Below are 20,412 nucleotides of genomic sequence, written 5' to 3'. Positions count from 1 at the left end.
TGACTGATCATCTATTTTATCTGGTATCGCAGAGGAAAATGCTGTGCAAACATCAACCAAATTGATGAGACAAATACGACAATGTATTTTAGTTTCCATACACAGAACTGTATGTAGCATCATTCATTATTCTATAAACTAACATAACTACCTAACATAACTAACTAACATAACATAACATAACTACAGTAACAAAACTAACATAATCAGAAGACATGAAAACTTGAGCACGATGCAAATGTACGGCTTACTTAATTATGCCCTGAATCATACAATGTAATTAATTCTGCATCAAATTACAATCAATTCTCAACTTATGCCTCAACCATATAAGACAGCAGTACGCATGTTCAATACTCAACATACATACGTACAAAATGCTGACAATTCTTAAAGTAAAACAAACTATCTTTTTTTGGAAAAGAAAAGACACTGGAAATTAGAGCAATCGTCTGCACTGATCATTTCACAAAAATTTACTGACATTTTTTCCATATCACAGCTGACCATAAAGTAGAGACACAAATTTGCCAGTTTAGTAACAGCTGGCTGAAGTCATAGCAACAGTGACATATTATTTAAAGGTCATTGACATGGTAGCATCTAACTACTTATCACGCCAAAAGCCTTGAAAAGTATCTCCAGATGTTTCACATACACATAGGGTCTGACTGCCTGCGAAGTCAATTAGTGGCTTCCTCTCAACCCAAGCCACTGGTTGGCAAAATAAATACATCAAGTATATATCTCACAGTTAGGCATGCATACAGTAATAATGTATCTACAATGCTGTCTGTGTTGTGCGTGTGTAACTGTGTAAGATTGTATAGAGATCTATACAGCAGTGGAGATATCTATTGCTGATGGATTATAACAGACAAGTATACACTCTAGAGGTAATCACTGTGCAGTACAGTGGTAGCTTGTACAGTACATGTTGAAGACTGTGTCACACATATACATCAGTAGAAATTATAGTATAAATTTAAAGCTTGAATATTCATGTTTATAACAGCTAGATGTCTAAAATCAGTTTAAAAATGTCAGTTTAATCTCTAAAAGGCAAGAAAATGGAACATTTAGCGTGTAGATACAACACATTCATAGCTGACTTTACTATATAGAACAAATATTGTCCAAAAGAACACCCTGCGTGTTGTGTTGGCTTGTAATTTGCGTCGCAACTCTAACCAAGCAATGTTAGTCACACATAAAATGGGGGTACCATGAATCTACTTAAATACTAAGTTCAAAATAAAAAAAAAACTGTTAGCAAACTGCTTGTGTAAGAAAATGTGTAAAAGTAAGTTGGCCTGACATTTCCATCTTAGCAGGATCTTCTTCAGAGGCCAAAAAAAAAAAAATTTACTTCAATAGCAGCTTCTTATTAGAGAATATTAATTGGAATAACAGCTTAATCAAACATAATTAAGGAAATCTTCAATTTAATCGTTTCTTTTTCATGTCGAGTTTACGCATTCTTTACAACAGATTGGTTAATTAGGTGCCATTTTCATGGACTGAAACTGTAACAACCTGTTGCCAGATACCTTATCTTCTTTGAAGGTTGAAAATGGTGCCAGATTGTTACAAAATAATGTGAACTGCAGCACTGGAGGGTTATGGAAGTCTAAGATGTAACCAATATACTAATATACTACATAGAACAGGGGAGGGGGGGGGAAGGAGAGAGGGGTAAGGGTGTTTCATTATTAGTGAGTGGGTAGCAAAATGCTGGAGCATGGGTGACCATTACTATACTTTCTAGCATATTTAAGGCCAATATTAACTGATGACCTTTGACATCCCACCAAGAAGTTGAACTATTTCCCAAGGTTAAGAATCATTTCAATTTAACGGACAACACAAGACCAGTCCTTTGTGAAGTCCATGCATTCTCAACAACCCAACAAACTATGATGCTAGGAGTTGGATCCATTTTGCTTTGCTACTGCTTTAATATTCATATATGAATACTTCAAGCTGGAAGTTGTTGTTGTCATAATTAGAGTGAATTGGTTAATTAACATTTAACTGCACCATCAGTGATATGAATGAGATGTTATTTCACAGCATTAACTACTGTACTATTACAGAAATAATTCACTCAAGTTTCTGTATTGACGAAATCATCACCTGCAATTAAATCATGGAAAGTACATCATAGCTTTACAGTTTATATGAATATCTAAGTGATATTAGTGATACTTAAGGCAATTCATCACATTAGTGGGAAGAGCTTGGGCCCACCCAGGCAAAAATGGCCCATGGTCCCAAAATATTTAGGCCTACATATACCAGCAATTAACCAACAACTGTGTTCCAAGTTTGGCTAAAAACCGAATTACTGTTGTGAAGATATTGCAGTGCAAAGATATTGTGGGCCCAAATGGTCCCAAAACTATTGGGCCCTACAAATTTGGGCCCAAAGATTGTGTCTCAAAATGCAAATCAGGTGGAAAGTTTGGGTCCACCCAGCCAACAAATGGGCCTGGAATGGGTTTGGGTCCAGATGGTAAAAAAAATGTATACCAAGTTTGTTACAACAGATGTAAGGTTGCAGAGTTATTGCAATGTAAAGATTTTTACATTTGACCCCATAACCTCATTAATATTCATAAGGTCTGTGCCAAAGGCATGCGTTCTCATTGTGATACATCTAAATAGCAAGTACGACAATCATCATCCATTACTATGTTATTGAGTTATCACTAACCCAAGCAAGTGTCACAGACACACACACATGTACACATGCCAACCTGACTGCATAGGTTCCATTGCCCCCCAGCAAGGAACTAAAAACATAATCTGGACAAAAGTCATTCTTGAAATCCTTTCCGCAATAAACAAGGTCTTGCAAATGAATCATCAACTACACTACGAAAATGCTGTGCCAAGAATTTTTCCAATTATCTCCTGCAAAGTTCTTTGGGATGTTTGCCAAGGTGCTGCATGCCAATGTCAACCATCTACAGTAATGTCTTCTCGAATTTAATGCATCTCTTCAAAACACACAAGAAAGACATACACATGATGCACAGATCTCTCTCTCTCCTAAAATCAACTTGAGAACATAACTGGCAACCATCTGCTTCCTTCTCTAATTTATGTAAGTTGAAAATGTTTTATCCCTTTATTTGTATCTAACTATCTGACTTGCAAATTTTCTAAGTTTAAAAGAAAAGCTTCCTGTTATTATCATGTATGAAACCTGGAAGAGAAAGACTGCACATTTCTTTCTTCAGATTCTGAACTGCTCCTTTAAAAAAAAAAATGTTTTACACCCAACTGAGAACTTCAAAGGACAAAAAGTTAATATGTGCCTTCTGAGAATCCCAGAAGTCACTGGGTCATCACCTATCCAAGTCTGAAGAAAGAAGCAGCACACAGATGTATATATATATGCACAGCCAGCATTCTTACATAAATAAACAACTTGACTATTTACAGTAGAGATGGGCTGGCTCTCAGTGGATGTGGCAGAGGAATGCCACACTACTGAGAATTGACAGATTAACACACACACTCAATAGAACTTGTGTAAGCAAACTAGGCTAGCTTTGGTAAGTTTGGTCTCCAATGAACAGAGAGGTGGTACCTGGCAGTGCCAGGGGAGTGGATGATAATGATGCATGACAACATGTGTTTTGTTTTCTGACTGGTCAGAAACTGGGTCAAGATGGACCTTGCATAATCTAGTCTAAGTCTCCAGTCAAATTCCGAACTCTGCACATGCATGGTAACTTTGATCTGTATGTACATAAAGTTCTGTGGTAGGCTAGGTAGATTAAGTGCATACGTAGGATAGAGACATGTAAGAGAGGAGTGAAGTATATTGCTGTGTTGAAAAGCAGCTGCTTTAACAAGAGCCAAAATGGATATTTGATTGGGTAGAATACTAGCTAAATTATCTTCCCATTTTTGTAGATAACCTAAGACTATGAGCATGCTTCGATGGAAATCTCAAGCAATGTAGGTATTTACTTCACTCTAAGATCTGTATCTACCTAAGTTGTCAAGATTTATTGTGTTAATTACCTGTAGTCACTTATTTGCATTTCAACATTACCATTTATCCTAGTACAATTAACCATGTATACCTATCCAATCACATGCATTCAATCCTGGCTCTTAGGAATGACTGCAGTGGTTAAGTCAGTAAAGCTTCTCTTGAATAATATTATGGGAAAGTAGTATGAAATATGTCATTCATAAGGATATGATATATATTTGAGAGATCACTACTTCACTGAAAAACCCTTCTTACGAATAGATCTCTCCAAGGAGACAGTTCGTTCATAACTACTACCTATCTATTGACAATGGTTAATAGTATATTCTATATAGTATATTCTATAAAGTAAATTTCTAGTTACTTAATTCTTATGTCAGAAAACAATTCAGAAGCCAAAAGGAGAAATAAACTTCACTTTATTACCAGAGCTTGACAAAATTAATTAATTACCATTCTGACCCCAAAAACAGTGAACATCACTTGAGGTGCATCAAAGAAAATAGCCACATTCCCAGACCCCCTTTGAGCAAAGTTAACAAACTGCAGCAAGTCATTGACACCCTTGATATCTTCCAGGTTTTATATCAGGCACAAAACAATCCATGTTATAAACATAATACCTGGTCACTTAACAAAATACCATCTTCACATAATTAGGAAGTTTCTAGAAGACAAGGATTTTCTTTGTTCCTAGATATGGATTCACAGAGGATACTCACAGCCTCCTTCAGATAAGAACAAGTTTATAATTATAAACCAAACCATGATATAAAGAATGTTTCACTGAACATGCAACAATGTTTGCAGGAAGGAAGTAATCAGACTCTAGAGTATTGGTGGTGCAGGAGACGAGAGCTCAGGAGACTATAGAGGGATACAGGAAGAGTAGTCTAAGCATTATAAGGACTGATAAACAAAGATTGTCTCCTTGATATCATATGGAAGAACACTTTCAGCTTTCCCTGTCCCATTGTTAATCACAACAACGGGAAACAGTTTCACAAAACAGCTTTTGAATTACTCAATTATGATATGATCCAAGCTTCCTGAGGTTGTAAAAGAAGTAGATATTTGTTCAGAGATGGCAGGTGCATACATGATCTACAACATATATGTTGGCAGGGATGTACCTACACTTGATGTAAAGAGAATGTTGTGCATGAAGTCCACTAACATCCATGCTTTCCACAGTCAGTGATGAAGTTATTAAAAGTAGTTATGTTCCTTGATCACAAAGTTGCTCTGTACGGCGAAAAACATTTTCATTTACGTTCTTGTCAAAATGTACCATTTCTGATTAATTTCCACTATCTCAGTTCTAAGAATGATGATATAATTGGTTCTTCCTGTCTAAAACATTGAATGCAGTAGTCATGGCCAAGCGTCCCATGATTGATTTTTTTGGGGGGATGTTTTCTACATAACATCAGATATACTTGGTAAAATGTACAAATTTAAGGAGTTCTGAAACAACTTCGATAACATGATTTTCAGATTCTCAATTGTTCAAGACAAATTGTTTTGAAGTGAAGTCAGCTAGAAAATACGTTGAATATGAAAAAAAGGAGTCCAAGCTGGAAGTTGCAGTGGAGTTAGGCCATATTTTGCAAAGCCCAGCTCTATTATTAAGTTCTACAGTTGTGTTTCAGAAGCCAGGCTACATTGGAAGCCACACAGCGTTATTACGAACGAAGAAATCTGCATCCGGTACATACTGTTATAGCCAGGGATGCAAAGTCTTGAAACATCTTGAGGCTGCAACTTCTTTTTATGTTTTGAGAAACAAACCACAAGACACACACCTTACAACACCAAAGATAACAAAGCACATTATTAATGAACATCTTTATTTCTTTTAAGAAACCACAATTTCTTCTCAAAAGAAACAAAAAATTGTTCCAATCCTACAGATGAATATTTGAAAAATAAAACCATAACAGTAAACTGTTAGTTGTAATGCTTTGGTACAGAGCTAAAAATATTTCCATTTTCATCCTAAAAATAGCCAATGATGATGATGATGAAGTCATCACATTAATGCTTTTATTGCCTGTTTTGAGTTGCTTATCACTTTCTTTTACGAGATGTTCAAGTTTCATACTGCCCAGAGGTAATGTTTGTCGATGTGCATTACATACACTAGCAACTTGCGTCATGGGTAATACATTAATAGAAAGTATTAGTATTGTGTTATAATGTATTACTACAAATACAGAGACCAAACGTTTGCTTTACCAGAGTTGAAGAGTTGAAGAGTGAATTTTGTGTTTTAAGGAGTAGGATTCTAGTCACCAGATCTCAGTTGTATAGTATTACTAGTAGTAAGTGAATTTGCATTTTGTATTTTAAAGTATTTTAATAAACGACTTCGATTATAGGAGACTATTAAAGCATTTCCGAGCAAAGCATGCACATGGTGTTAAAGGCAAAAGAATTACGGATTGAATGCCTTAAAATGCAACTATGGCCTCAGGGCCCTGACATTTAGGTGGGGTTGTACCCCTTGTCATGTAAATATCCACTTCTCTGCTTCAAATCTAAAGGCATATCAACTTCATATTTCAGTTCTCATAGAAGCTCACACTGAGAGAATAAAAACCAGAATGAAAACATTTCATGGTTCCTTGCTGCTGTTCATTAGTTCCATTCATAGGGAAATTTCTAACAAAGCCCTAATACAACAACAGTAATTTATGCTCACAAACTTTTGTTGCCAAAGTAATGCTAAGCCCTGATATCAATTGCAACACACATCAGTGTGTGAAGACTATCTACCATTATCATGTACCAAGTTTGACGAAATTCCGACTAGTAATAGTAGCCAAGTAATTGCAATTTGGAGTATTTCACGTTTGACCCCATGACCTCATTAATATTCATGAAATGAGCACCAAAATCAACAGGGTTAATCTACTTACTATGGGCCACCCACTCACCAAGTATGGTAATGATTGGTCATTCCCTTGTTGAGTTATTGTGCATACAAACTTTTCATAACGAAATAATGCTAGGCCCCCCCCCCACCTTATAAACATGCATGATATCAATTGCAACACACATCAGTGTGTGGAGACTATCTACCAATATCATCATACCAAGTTTGACGAAATTCCAATAAATAGTAGCCAAGTTATTGCAACTTGGGAGTTTTTCACGTTTGACCCGTGACCTCATTAATATTTTTAAACTTTGACCTCGTATAACTTCGCACACAAAGGTCACACGGGGGTCAACCTATTGACATTTATGATCAGAAGGCACCTTTGACATCTGAAAATAGCATCAAAACTGTAAAAATCCCCAAAACACGAAAAGGTCACCAGAGGTCAAATTGAGGTCAAGGGTCACCCAGATGCGGGTCGACAACTGGATTACATTGAAGCAACTCCCAACCCTAACGGACAGTTCGTTCTCAAGTTATCACAAAAATACAATTTTTTTTTATCATTAATTGACCTTTGGTGACCTCGGATCACATGACCGTTAAGTTTGAAAATATTCCCCTATACCATTTGCAACTTGTCCCAAAATATCAACCGTGTCACACCTTGGAACTGAGAGTTATTGCATTAAATGTCTGAAAATTAACTTTGACCTCGTATAACTCCGCACACGAAGGTCACACGGGGGTCAACCCATTGACATTTATGATCAGAAGGTACCTTTGACATCTGAAAATAGTATCGAAACTGTAAAAATCCCCAAAACATGAAAAGGTCACCAGAGGTCAAATTGAGGTCGAGGGTCACCCAGATGCGGGTCGACAATTGGATTAAATTGAAGCAACTCCCAACCCTAACGGACAATTCGTTCTCAAGTTATCACAAAAATACTAGTTTTTTAACATTAATTGACCTTTGGTGACCTTGGATCACATGACCGTTAAGTTTGAAAATATTCCCCTATACCATTTGCAACTTGTCCCAAAATATCAACCGTGTCACACCTTGGAACTGAGAGTTATTGCATTAAATGTCTGAAAATTAACTTTGACCTCGTATAACTCCGCACACGAAGGTCACACGGGGGTCAACCTATTGACATTTATGATCAGAAGGTACCTTTGACATCTGAAAATAGCATCGAAACTGTAAAAATCCCCAAAACATGAAAAGGTCACCAGAGGTCAAATTGAGGTCAAGGGTCACCCAGATGCGGGTCGACAATTCGATTAAATTGAAGCAACTCCCAACCCTAACAGACAATTCGTTCTCAAGTTATCGCAAAAATACTAGTTTTATATCATTAATTGACCTTTGGTGACCTTGGATCACATGACCGTTAAGTTTGAAAATATTCCCCTATACCATTTGCAACTTGTCCCAAAATATCAACCGTGTCACACCTTGGAACTGGGAATTATTGCACTAAATGTCTGAAAATTTACTTTGACCTCATATAACTTCACACACAAAGGTCACCTGGGGTAAACCTATTGACATTTTTGATTGGTGAGACGTGAATATAGCATCAAAACTGTAAAAATTCAAACATTTTTTTCTTTGCCCATTTTCTCACCCAAAATACTAGTTTTTTAACATTAATTGACCTTTGATGACCTCGGATCACATGACCGTTAAGTTTGAAAATATTCCTCTATACCATTTGCAACTTGTCCCAAAATATCAACCTTGTTACGCCTTGGCCCTGGGAGTTATTGCATTAAATGTCGGAAAATTAACTTTGACCTTGTATAACTTTACACACAAAGGTCACACGGGGGTCAACCCATTGACATTTTTGATCGGAAGGTACCTTTGATATCCAAATCTAGCATCAAAACCAAACATTTTCTTTTTCGCCCGTTTTCTCCCAAACTAAGCACATTTTTTCTAATGTGACCTTTGACCTTTTGACCTTGGTTTCAAATGTAGTTTGATCTGCTGATTCCAAAAATCAACACGATAAGTCTGTACAGCCATCCTAACTCCGACCGAAAACTTTGACCCCTTATAAGTTCGCACACAAAGGTCACACGGGGGTCAACCTATCAATATTTATGATCGGAAGGTACCTTTGACATCTGAAAATAGCATCGAAACTGTGAAAATCCCCAAAACATGAAAAGGTCACCAGAGGTCAAATTGAGGTCAAGGGTCACCCAGATGTGGGTCGACAATTCGATTACACTGAAGCAACTCCCAACCCTAACGGACAATTCGTTCTCAAGTTATCGCAAAAAAACTAGTTTTTTAACATTAATTGACCTTTGGTGACCTCAGATCACATGACCGTTAAGTTTCAAAATGTTTCCCTAACCAGTTCACAACTTGTCCCAAAATATCAACCTTGTCGCACATTGGCACTGGGAGTTATTGCAGTTTTAGTATTTTGGATTTTTTGACCATAACTGACCTTTGGTGACCTTTGTGGGCACCAAAAACAATAGGGTTCATCTACTCACTATGGGCCACCCACCCACCAAGTTTGATCATGATCAGTCAATCCCTTGTTGAGTTATCGTGCATACAAGCTTAAGCGTCACACACACACACACACACACACACACACACATACATACACACACACACACGCCAACCTGAATACATAGGTTCCTTTGCTTTTAGCAAGGAACCAAAAACTGCTCATCTACTGCAAAAGGCCAGGTAGTTAAAAGTGAGTGGGTCTGATGTTTCAGAGGCTGCTTCAGAAGTTCATATTAAGCTCTTTTCCCTAATCTGTCTCAAACCTACAAAACTTTTTTAGCTTTCATCATGAAGCAGCAGTGCACCACTGTCTGATATGGATGTCATAAACTTGGCCAATTTAGACAATAATCTTACCCTTCCATCTTCCATCCCTTTCCAACTCCCACCAACCACGATCCTCCCCCTCCCCCACCAGAACTTATATTTCAATAACTGGTAGCAAAATAAGGAACCCACAATTAAATTTGTGCTTACATATATATGTGTAGGGTAGAGGAAGGATGACCTTGCACCAAAACCAAGCTGTTATGTGAACTTACTTTGAAGTTTTGCTGATCAACAGACAAAAGTTCTCCCCCATTCTTTATACATTGTTGGCATCTTACAGTACCTGTAGGCTTGCAACCTTCACACAGACACTTTATAATCCTTGCCCTAGGCCACTGCAAATCCTCATCCTATTCACAGACATGTTCATTTTCGGTTTAGATCAAATTTCATGAAACCAAGGGCTCAACATGATTTACAAACACACCACACGATTCATATCAAAGTTAGTACCAGTGTGGCCTGTCCTTTTTGGAAGATTTTCTTTTGGGTAACGGCTTATATCCAAGTCATTGTCTCATCACTTCTATAATCACAAAAAAAAAAAACCCATCTCGGGACAGATATTACTCTCTGCGATCCATTCCACAAAAATAAACTTTCAAAGTTATTTAAGTGTAGTGCCTAAAAGGTATTGGTCTTGCAAACTGGGGGAGATGCACATTGAAATTTCAACTGTACAGTACTATGTAAAAGCATGGTGTATAATGCTACAATATATAACAGTGACAGCAAGAAGGGTTAATGAAGTGTGCATTCTCAACTTAAATTTGGTCACCATGCTACTTCTATGATAACTTCACCTCCCAATTTAAAGCATTTCTTAAAGTAATACAACTTTAAGTAATTCAACTTGCTATCTAGTCTACATGGAGGTGTGGACCAATTTATACTCAAACTTTCTGTGCAGAACTATTATTTTCAAAATTAAAATCGGCACAAATTTTCTCTGTATGAAGACAGCTCCTACTTGTCCCACTGACTCTGTTTTTACCAGAAACGGCTGAAAACGGATAAACTCAGCCGACAAGGGATAAACTAATTCTTCTTTGCATTCCATCCTCTTCGAGCCGATGCATCTCTGAAATAAACTTTTATTCGGATGTTCCTCCTGCATCAATGTGCATCTTAATTGTCAGTTCAAAGCACTTTGTTCCAGTATCATCACTTGTCATTTTATTGGCAGGTGCCAACGTAATAAAAGACTGCTGCACAAGACATTCGTCCTCCATCCTAAAACAGACTGGGATTACTTAAACCACACTAGGCTTCTCCACCACTAAAGATTAACACATCTTTCATTTATACATCAACTCCTGGGACATCAACAATTTTGCAGGGATTGTCAATTGCCTCGTCCCCATGAGACTGACTTGGGCATCAGCCAGTCCACATGCCATCAACTTTTGCAGTGATTTCCACTGACATATGGACAAACTGACATACAGAGAATACATACTTGGCATATCTAGCTGTATATAATGTACCATGTTATGAATACTTACTTCATTAATTGCAGAATATCCTACTGTGTACTCATACACAAATAGCTGTAACTACAAAACACAAGAGGGCTGAAAGCAAATCAACTTTCAGTTCTACATGTATTTAAAATCCACAGAAATATCAAGAAGTAATGAATTTAGAAATGTGCCAGAAATGTTACTTTCACTATCCATACATTTGTTTGATGCTTTTCAAATTTTGTAACTTTTGTTTTTTTGGTTTCATTCCATAAGTTTATAGACACAATCACAGGTAGAGACAGGCAATTATTCCCAACTTAGATATCAAGTCAAAGTACATTCCATAAGTTTATCATTCAGCAACATCCCATTCAAAGATTTGTGAGATATCAATCTAATCTGTGCAAGCCTCACACATTTCCTGGGAGCGTACGGGATCTCGCATAAAAACCAACAGTTTCCCATGCCAGCACAATGTATACAACTATATATCTATTTTCAGCAGCATCTTACCTTGTCCAACCATTTGTTGTTGACCTTGGTAATCTACATATTCTGTGGCATGATTTGTGTAAAGTTCTTGAGGAATGAACTCCGGTGTTGGTGATGTATACTCAATGTTTTGATTGCCATCATATCCTGGAGCTGGCACAGGATATCCACCCATGGAGCCCTCAATATGGGGGTCATATTCACAGTCCTGGTACATTCTGCTACCGTGGACTGGACCGTTTAGGTACTGGGCCGGCTGGCTCTGACCGCTGTCAATGGAACTGTCAGAATGATACATATCGGGCCCATTTTCAATGATGGGTCCATTCTGCTGGACCTTGGCAGGTACAAACTGGGCCTCTGTTTCACTACTGGCGGTTGAGCTGGTTTCCCCGTTCATTGGGGTGACATCATGATACTGAGTGTGGGTTGGTGATGGGTATTGTTGTGCAACAACCGGTTCTGACCCTGACATGGTCACTTCTCTAATTTGGCATGCGATTCATTCCTGTAATAACAAAGACAAAAGAGAATTAACGTTTTTCATTAATTACCATACATCACTTTATACTTTCCATCAATCAAACCCATCACTTATGGGGAAAATAATATTTATGTATTCATAAAATATGTATGTATGTATGTATGTATATGTGATCTTCCCGCAAGCAGGAACTCGCGAAAGAAGCCATGAAGGCTTATAGACTCGCAAGCTGACCGAAGCCAATCTCTCGGCACACATCCATTTAACGTCCATGTCAGGAAGTTGTTATTGAACAACACCCTTGCCAGACGACACACATTGCCAGACGACACACAAATATATATCCAACTCGCTACGATTTCAATTATATATATTTACATGTATATATACACATACATATGTTGTCTACACAAGATCATCAGATGTTAAAATGATCCAGTATCTTGGAATTTTCTGTCTAATGTATCCCCCTATGAAATATTATGATCAACTTCCTAAGCTGAAGAATTAAACTGCATCATAAATTTTAAGTCATAAGTTTCTTTGATCCTCCGATACGTAGAGCTCTCTACCGATGGAAAGACATTTCGTTGCAAACAAAATACTACAGGTAAGGAAGGTGCAGTGAAGGAATCTTTTCCTAAATCTTGGATTAGCTGTGCCCTGGTTATCCTTCAAAGTTATTCTGAATTTCCTAGAAATTGTTGTGTTTTGTCTTGAATTCAGTGAGAGGAGAATAAACTCATCTCAGTAACCTCTGCCGTACCAATAGTTTTTGTTCTTCAAGCTATCAAATGGACATTTTCTACATGTATATTCACGACCGACACTCTTTGAAGTGCATAGTAACTAATTAACATTGCTACATTAGAACAAGCCAATCACAAGTAATTCAATAGCCCTCGATTACTAATACATTTCTGTTTTATGCATGTTGTAAGTTTTCTTACATTGTTATATCAATTTATGACCACTTGTTGACAAGATCATTGAGCTCTGAACAGAAGTCAAAACCAAAATTTTGTATTCCCTCAGTTTCTTGACAAATTTATAACCTCTAAGATACAATGAAAATGTCAAGTTTGTTAAGTTAATGAAAAATCCTTAACTCTTAAAAGAAAGAAAAAAACTGCGGTACTATTGGAAATTACAAAACTAACCCACAAATCGGTTTCAGGTTTGAAAAGAAATGATGATGGAGAGTTTTCTTTTACTTTTCCTTCCTCCTAAATGTGCAAAACATTACAAATGTTCTGAATGTTCAGTGTCAAGTTAGCATTTAAATTGAATTCATCAAGCACAGAGAGCAAGTGATGAAACCCATAGAATAATAAGACCAAAATTTCTTAGTCTCTTTACCAACAAATTAAGAATTCATAACCTTTGTAATACCAAATATTAAGACAATGCAATGAACCTACAGTATCATTTGCAGTAACTTGTTATATGTTTTGGTATCCACAGTAATACAAATGTATCCAAATGTGTCCAAAATGGGCCATATTACACGGAAGCCATAAATAATTCACTGGCAGATACAAATTAAGTACTGTATGTAACTGTGATAAAGTTCCTGAACTTTGATCAAAGATGTCTTTAAAAAAAATACATATTTGCTTTCTACTTCATTCATGTGTGCATTAGTTTAAACAAACAAATTGCCAACTAAACCAAACTTAGATTTCTGACAGTTGTTTACTTTTGTTGCCAATTTATCTCACTTTTATTATTTAATATTATTTTCATGAATACACCAATCGGGTGGCAACATTATAACACTGAATAAACTGTATAGTGATTGTTTATAGAGATTCCTTATTGGACTAGAGCACAAAGATATGCTGTTTTATCACAAAACTATGTCTATATGATGCATTTATTTCCAGAAATAACCCAAACTTATTCATACCTACTGTTCGATCCACTAACTTTGCTAGATCCACATCCATATTCCTGGATCTACTGTATTGCAAAATTCATCCATATGGCTTCCATTTCATAATCAACCTTATGTTTAACAACTACCCAGTGACATTATTCTCTACCAATACTTAAACACTACAGCTGAAATGTAGTCTTTTCTTCTCAAAACTGGTCTAATGATTAAACAACAACACTTCAGCTTAGTCATGTAAATTATGCAAATTAGACTTGATCCCTTTAAAATGCCTGTTTATGAAACTGTTGTTTAGGCCACAGTAAAAGTTTTGATATTTGTCATAAGACATGAAACTAATTTAGAGAATTTGTAAATAGTAGACAACATCTGTGATGATAGTGAAACCAATTTAAAGAGGTTATATTTGACAATAGATGCTATTGTAATACTGTCTAACAACTAGGAGGTACATCACAATACTAACACACAAACAAGATGAAACACTATTACAACATCAATTCCAATCGTAATAACCTATATAATATTATACTTTCATTTTCCGGCAGTCTCCTCTGCATAATCCTATTCCATCTCTATTTCCAATCCCCTTTTGTCAATAATAGACACAAAACCTCTCAAATAGCCAAGTTTGCACCCTACCATATGCTTCAATCCACAACACATCATTCGTCCAGATTGTACATATGTTGACAGACTCACATGACAGAAAAGGCATGATAGACACTCAATTAACACCAGTACCAGCTCAACACGGTCCAAAGACCAATCAATAATTTTGCTATAGTAACAAAGCGCGATACTAACTATCAACGGCCAGGTTCAATGTTTGGGAGAACTGCGGTAAATGACCAGTAACCCTACCTTTCATAAACACTCTTATTATCCATTGCTGTCTTTCAATATCCTATAGACATGCCTATAAACCAGCAGTATTGAACTTAATAAAAACTATTTAAAAATTAATGTTACCTCATAACACATGCTGAGGAAAAATGGCGTTTTTGCCCTTAATTTCCACACCGAATATGATTAGGTAAACTCCAGACGGAGTTTTCCCTTAAATCCAAGATAAAGATAATTCATGCACTCCTCCTCATTTGACACAACGACTAACTATATAGTTATTTCCTACAGAAAACACTGAGGGCTTATTTGTCTTTTTCGATATTTCTCGAACATCCACTCCGATAAGAAGAGATTTTCACACCGAATAGTAATATATATCCATTATTTTATCCAAAGGTTGGGACCATAAACGATGAATCTGTTCTGACAGTTTAGTAAAATTAAACATTCACGTACGACGACACTCTCTATGTGGGTTCTCCGGCTGTTTCCGCTGTCAACATCTTTCAGAACAAACCATTATAGCAGTTCTCTCCTTCTTCCACATTCATATCTACACTGTCTTCTTGCCCAATAGCTTCCTAATTTGCAGTCAATTTTTAAGCCGGCCACTAAAGAAAATGATGTCTTCTCTGACACCACTACAAGTACTGCAGAGAGAGTGTGAGAGACAGAGACCACACACAAACACTCAACGATGCATATGACCAGGATGCATGCACACACAGTGACACTGCTGCTAACTGCACAGTACTGAAATAATGGCTCTGTCAGTCAGACAGTCAATAATTAGTTCATAGAAGCCTGTTTTGCTGTAGATTTTCTACACAGTGGAAGCTTCCTATATCTTTCACATACACATACATAAAACCTTCTGTTGCTGCTGCTGTTGAACGGCTCTCCCCTTCTCATTCTCGGTTCTGCAGAGACATCATTCAGTAGCCAGAGAATATTAATCTGCCTTCAGACAGACAGTTCTTGTTCTGAGGCTGCTGCACATTGGAGGAAAGCCACTGTGCAATAAACTTACAATCAGCTTCTGTATGATTGAGTGTGTTTGTGTTTAGACCAAGGAACAAAATCATTTTAGGAAATGGTACAACAAACTTTGAGAGGGACTATCGGGAAAGCTATACTGGCAAGATTAGGAAGTTGTACTGTTCAAAACCTAAGATGACAGGATATCATGGGAATGGTTAAACTTTAGTAGCAAACCTGAGAAGACCTAGCGATGAATGTGTAATTAAAGGTAACCGGAATGAAAGTGGTCATTTCTGACACTATAAGGGTAAGGTCAAGAAATAAAGGAAAAGCCTAGTTTACATTCATAAGTTTGTATTCCGTTGTTGAGTTTATCGATAACAAACAAAATATTTTGAGAAACAAAATATCTCGCTTTAAGTCTAGGATTGTGAACTTGAAGAAAGATGATGAATTAGCAACAATTTGTCTTTTAGTATTTGAAGTATCTTAAAGTTGTCAGATATTTCTAGGGTAGGATTGTTTCTGGAGTAATTAAGTAAGTAATTAAGTAATTAAGCTCTGCATATTACGCAGTGTATTACATGTAATATGTTAATCTTGTAAAATAAATAGTCTGTTAAAACCAGATAGGAGAACCAGATAGGAGAACCAGATAGGAGGACCAGATAGGAGAACCAGATAGGAGAACCAGATAGGAGAACCAGATAGGAGAACCAGATAGGAGAACCAGATAGGAGAACCAGATAGGAGAACCAGATAGGAGAACCAGATAGGAGAACCAGATAGGAGAACCAGATAGGAGGACCAGATAGGAGAACCAGATAGGAGGACCAGATAGGAGAACCAGATAGGAGAACCAGATAGGAGAACCAGATAGGAGAACCAGATAGGAGGACCAGATAGGAGAACCAGATAGGAGAACCAGATAGGAGAACCAGATAGGAGAACCAGATAGGAGAACCAGATAGGAGAACCAGATAGGAGAACCAGATAGGAGAACCAGATAGGAGAACCAGATAGGAGGACCAGATAGGAGAACCAGATAGGAGAATCAGATAGGAGAACCAGATAGGAGAACCAGATAGGAGAACCAGATAGGAGAACCAGATAGGAGAACCAGATAGGAGAACCAGATAGGAGGACCAGATAGGAGAACCAGATAGGAGAACCAGATAGGAGAACCAGATAGGAGAACCAGATAGGAGAACCAGATAGGAGAACCAGATAGGAGAACCAGATAGGAGAACCAGATAGGAGAACCAGATAGGAGAACCAGATAGGGGAACCAGATAGGAGAACCAGATAGGAGAACCAGATAGGAGAACCAGATAGGAGAATCAGATAGGAGAACCAGATAGGAGAACCAGATAGGAGAACCAGATAGGAGAACCAGATAGGAGGACCAGATAGGAGAACCAGATAGGAGAATCAGATAGGAGAACCAGATAGGAGAACCAGATAGGAGAACCAGATAGGAGAACCAGATAGGAGAACCAGATAGGAGAACCAGATAGGAGAACCAGATAGGAGAACCAGATAGGAGAACCAGATAGGAGAACCAGATAGGAGGACCAGATAGGAGAACCAGATAGGAGGACCAGATAGGAGAACCAGATAGGAGAACCAGATAGGAGAACCAGATAGGAGAACCAGATAGGAGGACCAGATAGGAGAACCAGATAGGAGAACCAGATAGGAGAACCAGATAGGAGAACCAGATAGGAGAACCAGATAGGAGAACCAGATAGGAGAACCAGATAGGAGAACCAGATAGGAGAACCAGATAGGAGGACCAGATAGGAGAACCAGATAGGAGAATCAGATAGGAGAACCAGATAGGAGAACCAGATAGGAGAACCAGATAGGAGAACCAGATAGGAGAACCAGATAGGAGAACCAGATAGGAGGACCAGATAGGAGAACCAGATAGGAGAACCAGATAGGAGAACCAGATAGGAGAACCAGATAGGAGAACCAGATAGGAGAACCAGATAGGAGAACCAGATAGGAGAACCAGATAGGAGAACCAGATAGGAGAACCAGATAGGGGAACCAGATAGGAGAACCAGATAGGAGAACCAGATAGGAGGAGGATTTCTCTTCTTCTGGTTTTGTTCTACTCTTCACCTTCCTTTCTTTTCTTTGTCATCATGTTTTCTTTCTCCTTCTATAAGGGCTTGTGGTTTGGTGTGGTTTGGTGTGGTTTGGTGTGGTTTGGTGTGGTGGGATGAAGGATGAATCATAATAATAATAATACAGTTCCTATAAAGCGCAACACACAACAAAGTCTGGATGCGCTGTACACAAAACAAACATGTACACAAAATAAGAAGCAAGTAATGTAAGAATTTAAGTTCCCTCTTTCGATACACCGCTACTTGTAAGGTTTTGAGTTGGCATGATCAATGATTCCAGCTAGCTATGGCTAGCCAGCCAGCAGTCAGCCAGCCAGTCAGCAGCCAGTCAGCGCTTGTTATTATAACTGTGGTTAGTCTACGGCCAACTCCATAGGAAGTCATACAGAAAGTCCAATCTAAAGCTACAAGTCAGTCACAGGGAGACATCCAGTATTATTTGACTGTATAACAGCTACACTCAGATATAACAACAGCTGCTGAACACCTGTTGCTCATTCCAACTAGTTGATCAAACTTTGGCCTGTCTGTGCTTTATGAACCTTGATGAGAAGTATATACCTCTATCACTGATTCAGAGTAGGTGTGCTGCCATGCCAACTGGATAAATGTATAGGTATATATTCAGTTTTTCTACTGTCTCGCCACAAGTATTTCCCAGACAACTTTGAGACTAGGAACCACCTGACATAACACAATGTTCTCATTTGACATAACATAATGTTCTCATTTGACACAATGTTCTCATTTGACACAATGTTCTCATTTGACATATATACACAATGTTCTCATTTGACATAACACAATGTTCTCATTTGACATATTCACAATGTTCACATTTGACATAACACACAATGTTCTCATTTGACATAACACAATGTTCTTATTTGACATAACACACAATGTTCTCATTTGACATAACACAATGTTCTCATTTGACATATACACAATGTTCTCATTTGACATAACACACAATGTTCTCATTTGACAAAATGTTCTCATTTGACACAATGTTCTCATTTGACATCACACAATGTTCTCATTTGACATAACACAATGTTCTCATTTAACAAAATGTTCTCATTTGACACAATGTTCTCATTTGACATAACACAATGTTCTCATTTGACATAACACAATGTTCTCATTTGACATAACACAATGTTCACATTTGACACAATGTTCCCTTATGACATAACACACAATGTTCTCATTTGACATCACACAACGTTCTCATTTGACATAACACAATGTTCACATTTGACACAATGTTCTCATTTGACATAACACACAATGTTTTCATTTGACATAACACAATGTTCTCATTTGACATAACACAATGTTTTCGTTTGACATAACACAATGTTCTTATTTGACACAATGTTCTCATTTGACATATACACAATGTTCTCATTTGACATAACACAATGTTCTCATTTGACATAACACAATGTTCACATTTGACACAATGTTCCCTTATGACATAACACACAATGTTCTCATTTGACATCACACAACGTTCTCATTTGACATAACACAATGTTCACATTTGACACAATGTTCTCATTTGACATAACACACAATGTTTTCATTTGACATAACACAATGTTCTCATTTGACATAACACAATGTTTTCGTTTGACATAACACAATGTTCTTATTTGACACAATGTTCTCATTTGACATATACACAATGTTCTCATTTGACATAACGCAATGTTCTCATTTGACATAACACAATGTTCACATTTGACATAACACACAATGTTCTCATTTGACATCACACAACGTTCTCATTTGACATAACACAATGTTCACATTTGACACAATGTTCTCATTTGACATAACACACAATGTTTTCATTTGACATAACACAATGTTCTCATTTGACATAACACAATGTTTTCGTTTGACATAACACAATGTTCTTATTTGACACAATGTTCTCATTTGACATAACACAATGTTCTCATTTGACACAATGTTTTCATTTGACATAACACAATGTTCTTATTTGACACAATGTTCTCATTTGACATATACACAATGTTCTCATTTGACATCACACAATGTTCTCATTTGACATAACACACAATGTTCTCATTTGACAATGATTTTCTTCTTGCATTCATCTTTATTATCATTAGTTTTTCCTTTTTCCTTTCTTTTTCTTTTTTGCCTCCTTTCTTTAGAATTAGGTACGTCACTGCATAAAATTGACAACATCTAAATCAAGTTACCTTTCTCAGCCATAATTTATTCATGAGTTACTTTGTTTTGTTTTTTGTTGACATTGATACAATCTCGCATACATGTGTTAACTCAACATCTTTT

General features: G+C 37.2%; 1 protein-coding gene across 4 annotated transcripts in view; it reads right to left on the bottom strand.

Moving 5' to 3' along the window:
* The window catches only part of LOC139974892 (fibronectin type-III domain-containing protein 3A-like), a 117,482-nt gene that overhangs the window by 61,934 nt on the left and 35,136 nt on the right, over positions 1-20,412 (bottom strand). For 3 of the 4 annotated variants that reach the window (XM_071982409.1, XM_071982413.1, XM_071982410.1), the window contains exon 3: positions 11,751-12,237. In XM_071982409.1, the coding sequence (XP_071838510.1) occupies positions 11,751-12,204 (454 nt within the window). In that variant the 5' untranslated portion in view covers positions 12,205-12,237. Of the gene's footprint in view, positions 1-11,750; positions 12,238-15,082; positions 16,038-20,412 lie in introns of those variants that run through there. The other variant, XM_071982411.1, reaches the window with a different exon arrangement.

This window comes from Apostichopus japonicus, chromosome 10, assembly GCF_037975245.1.
Source record: "Apostichopus japonicus isolate 1M-3 chromosome 10, ASM3797524v1, whole genome shotgun sequence".
Taxonomy (NCBI): domain Eukaryota; kingdom Metazoa; phylum Echinodermata; class Holothuroidea; order Aspidochirotida; family Stichopodidae; genus Apostichopus; species Apostichopus japonicus.
Note: the sequence above shows the minus strand (reverse complement) of the source record. Positions and strands in the feature narration are given on the sequence as shown.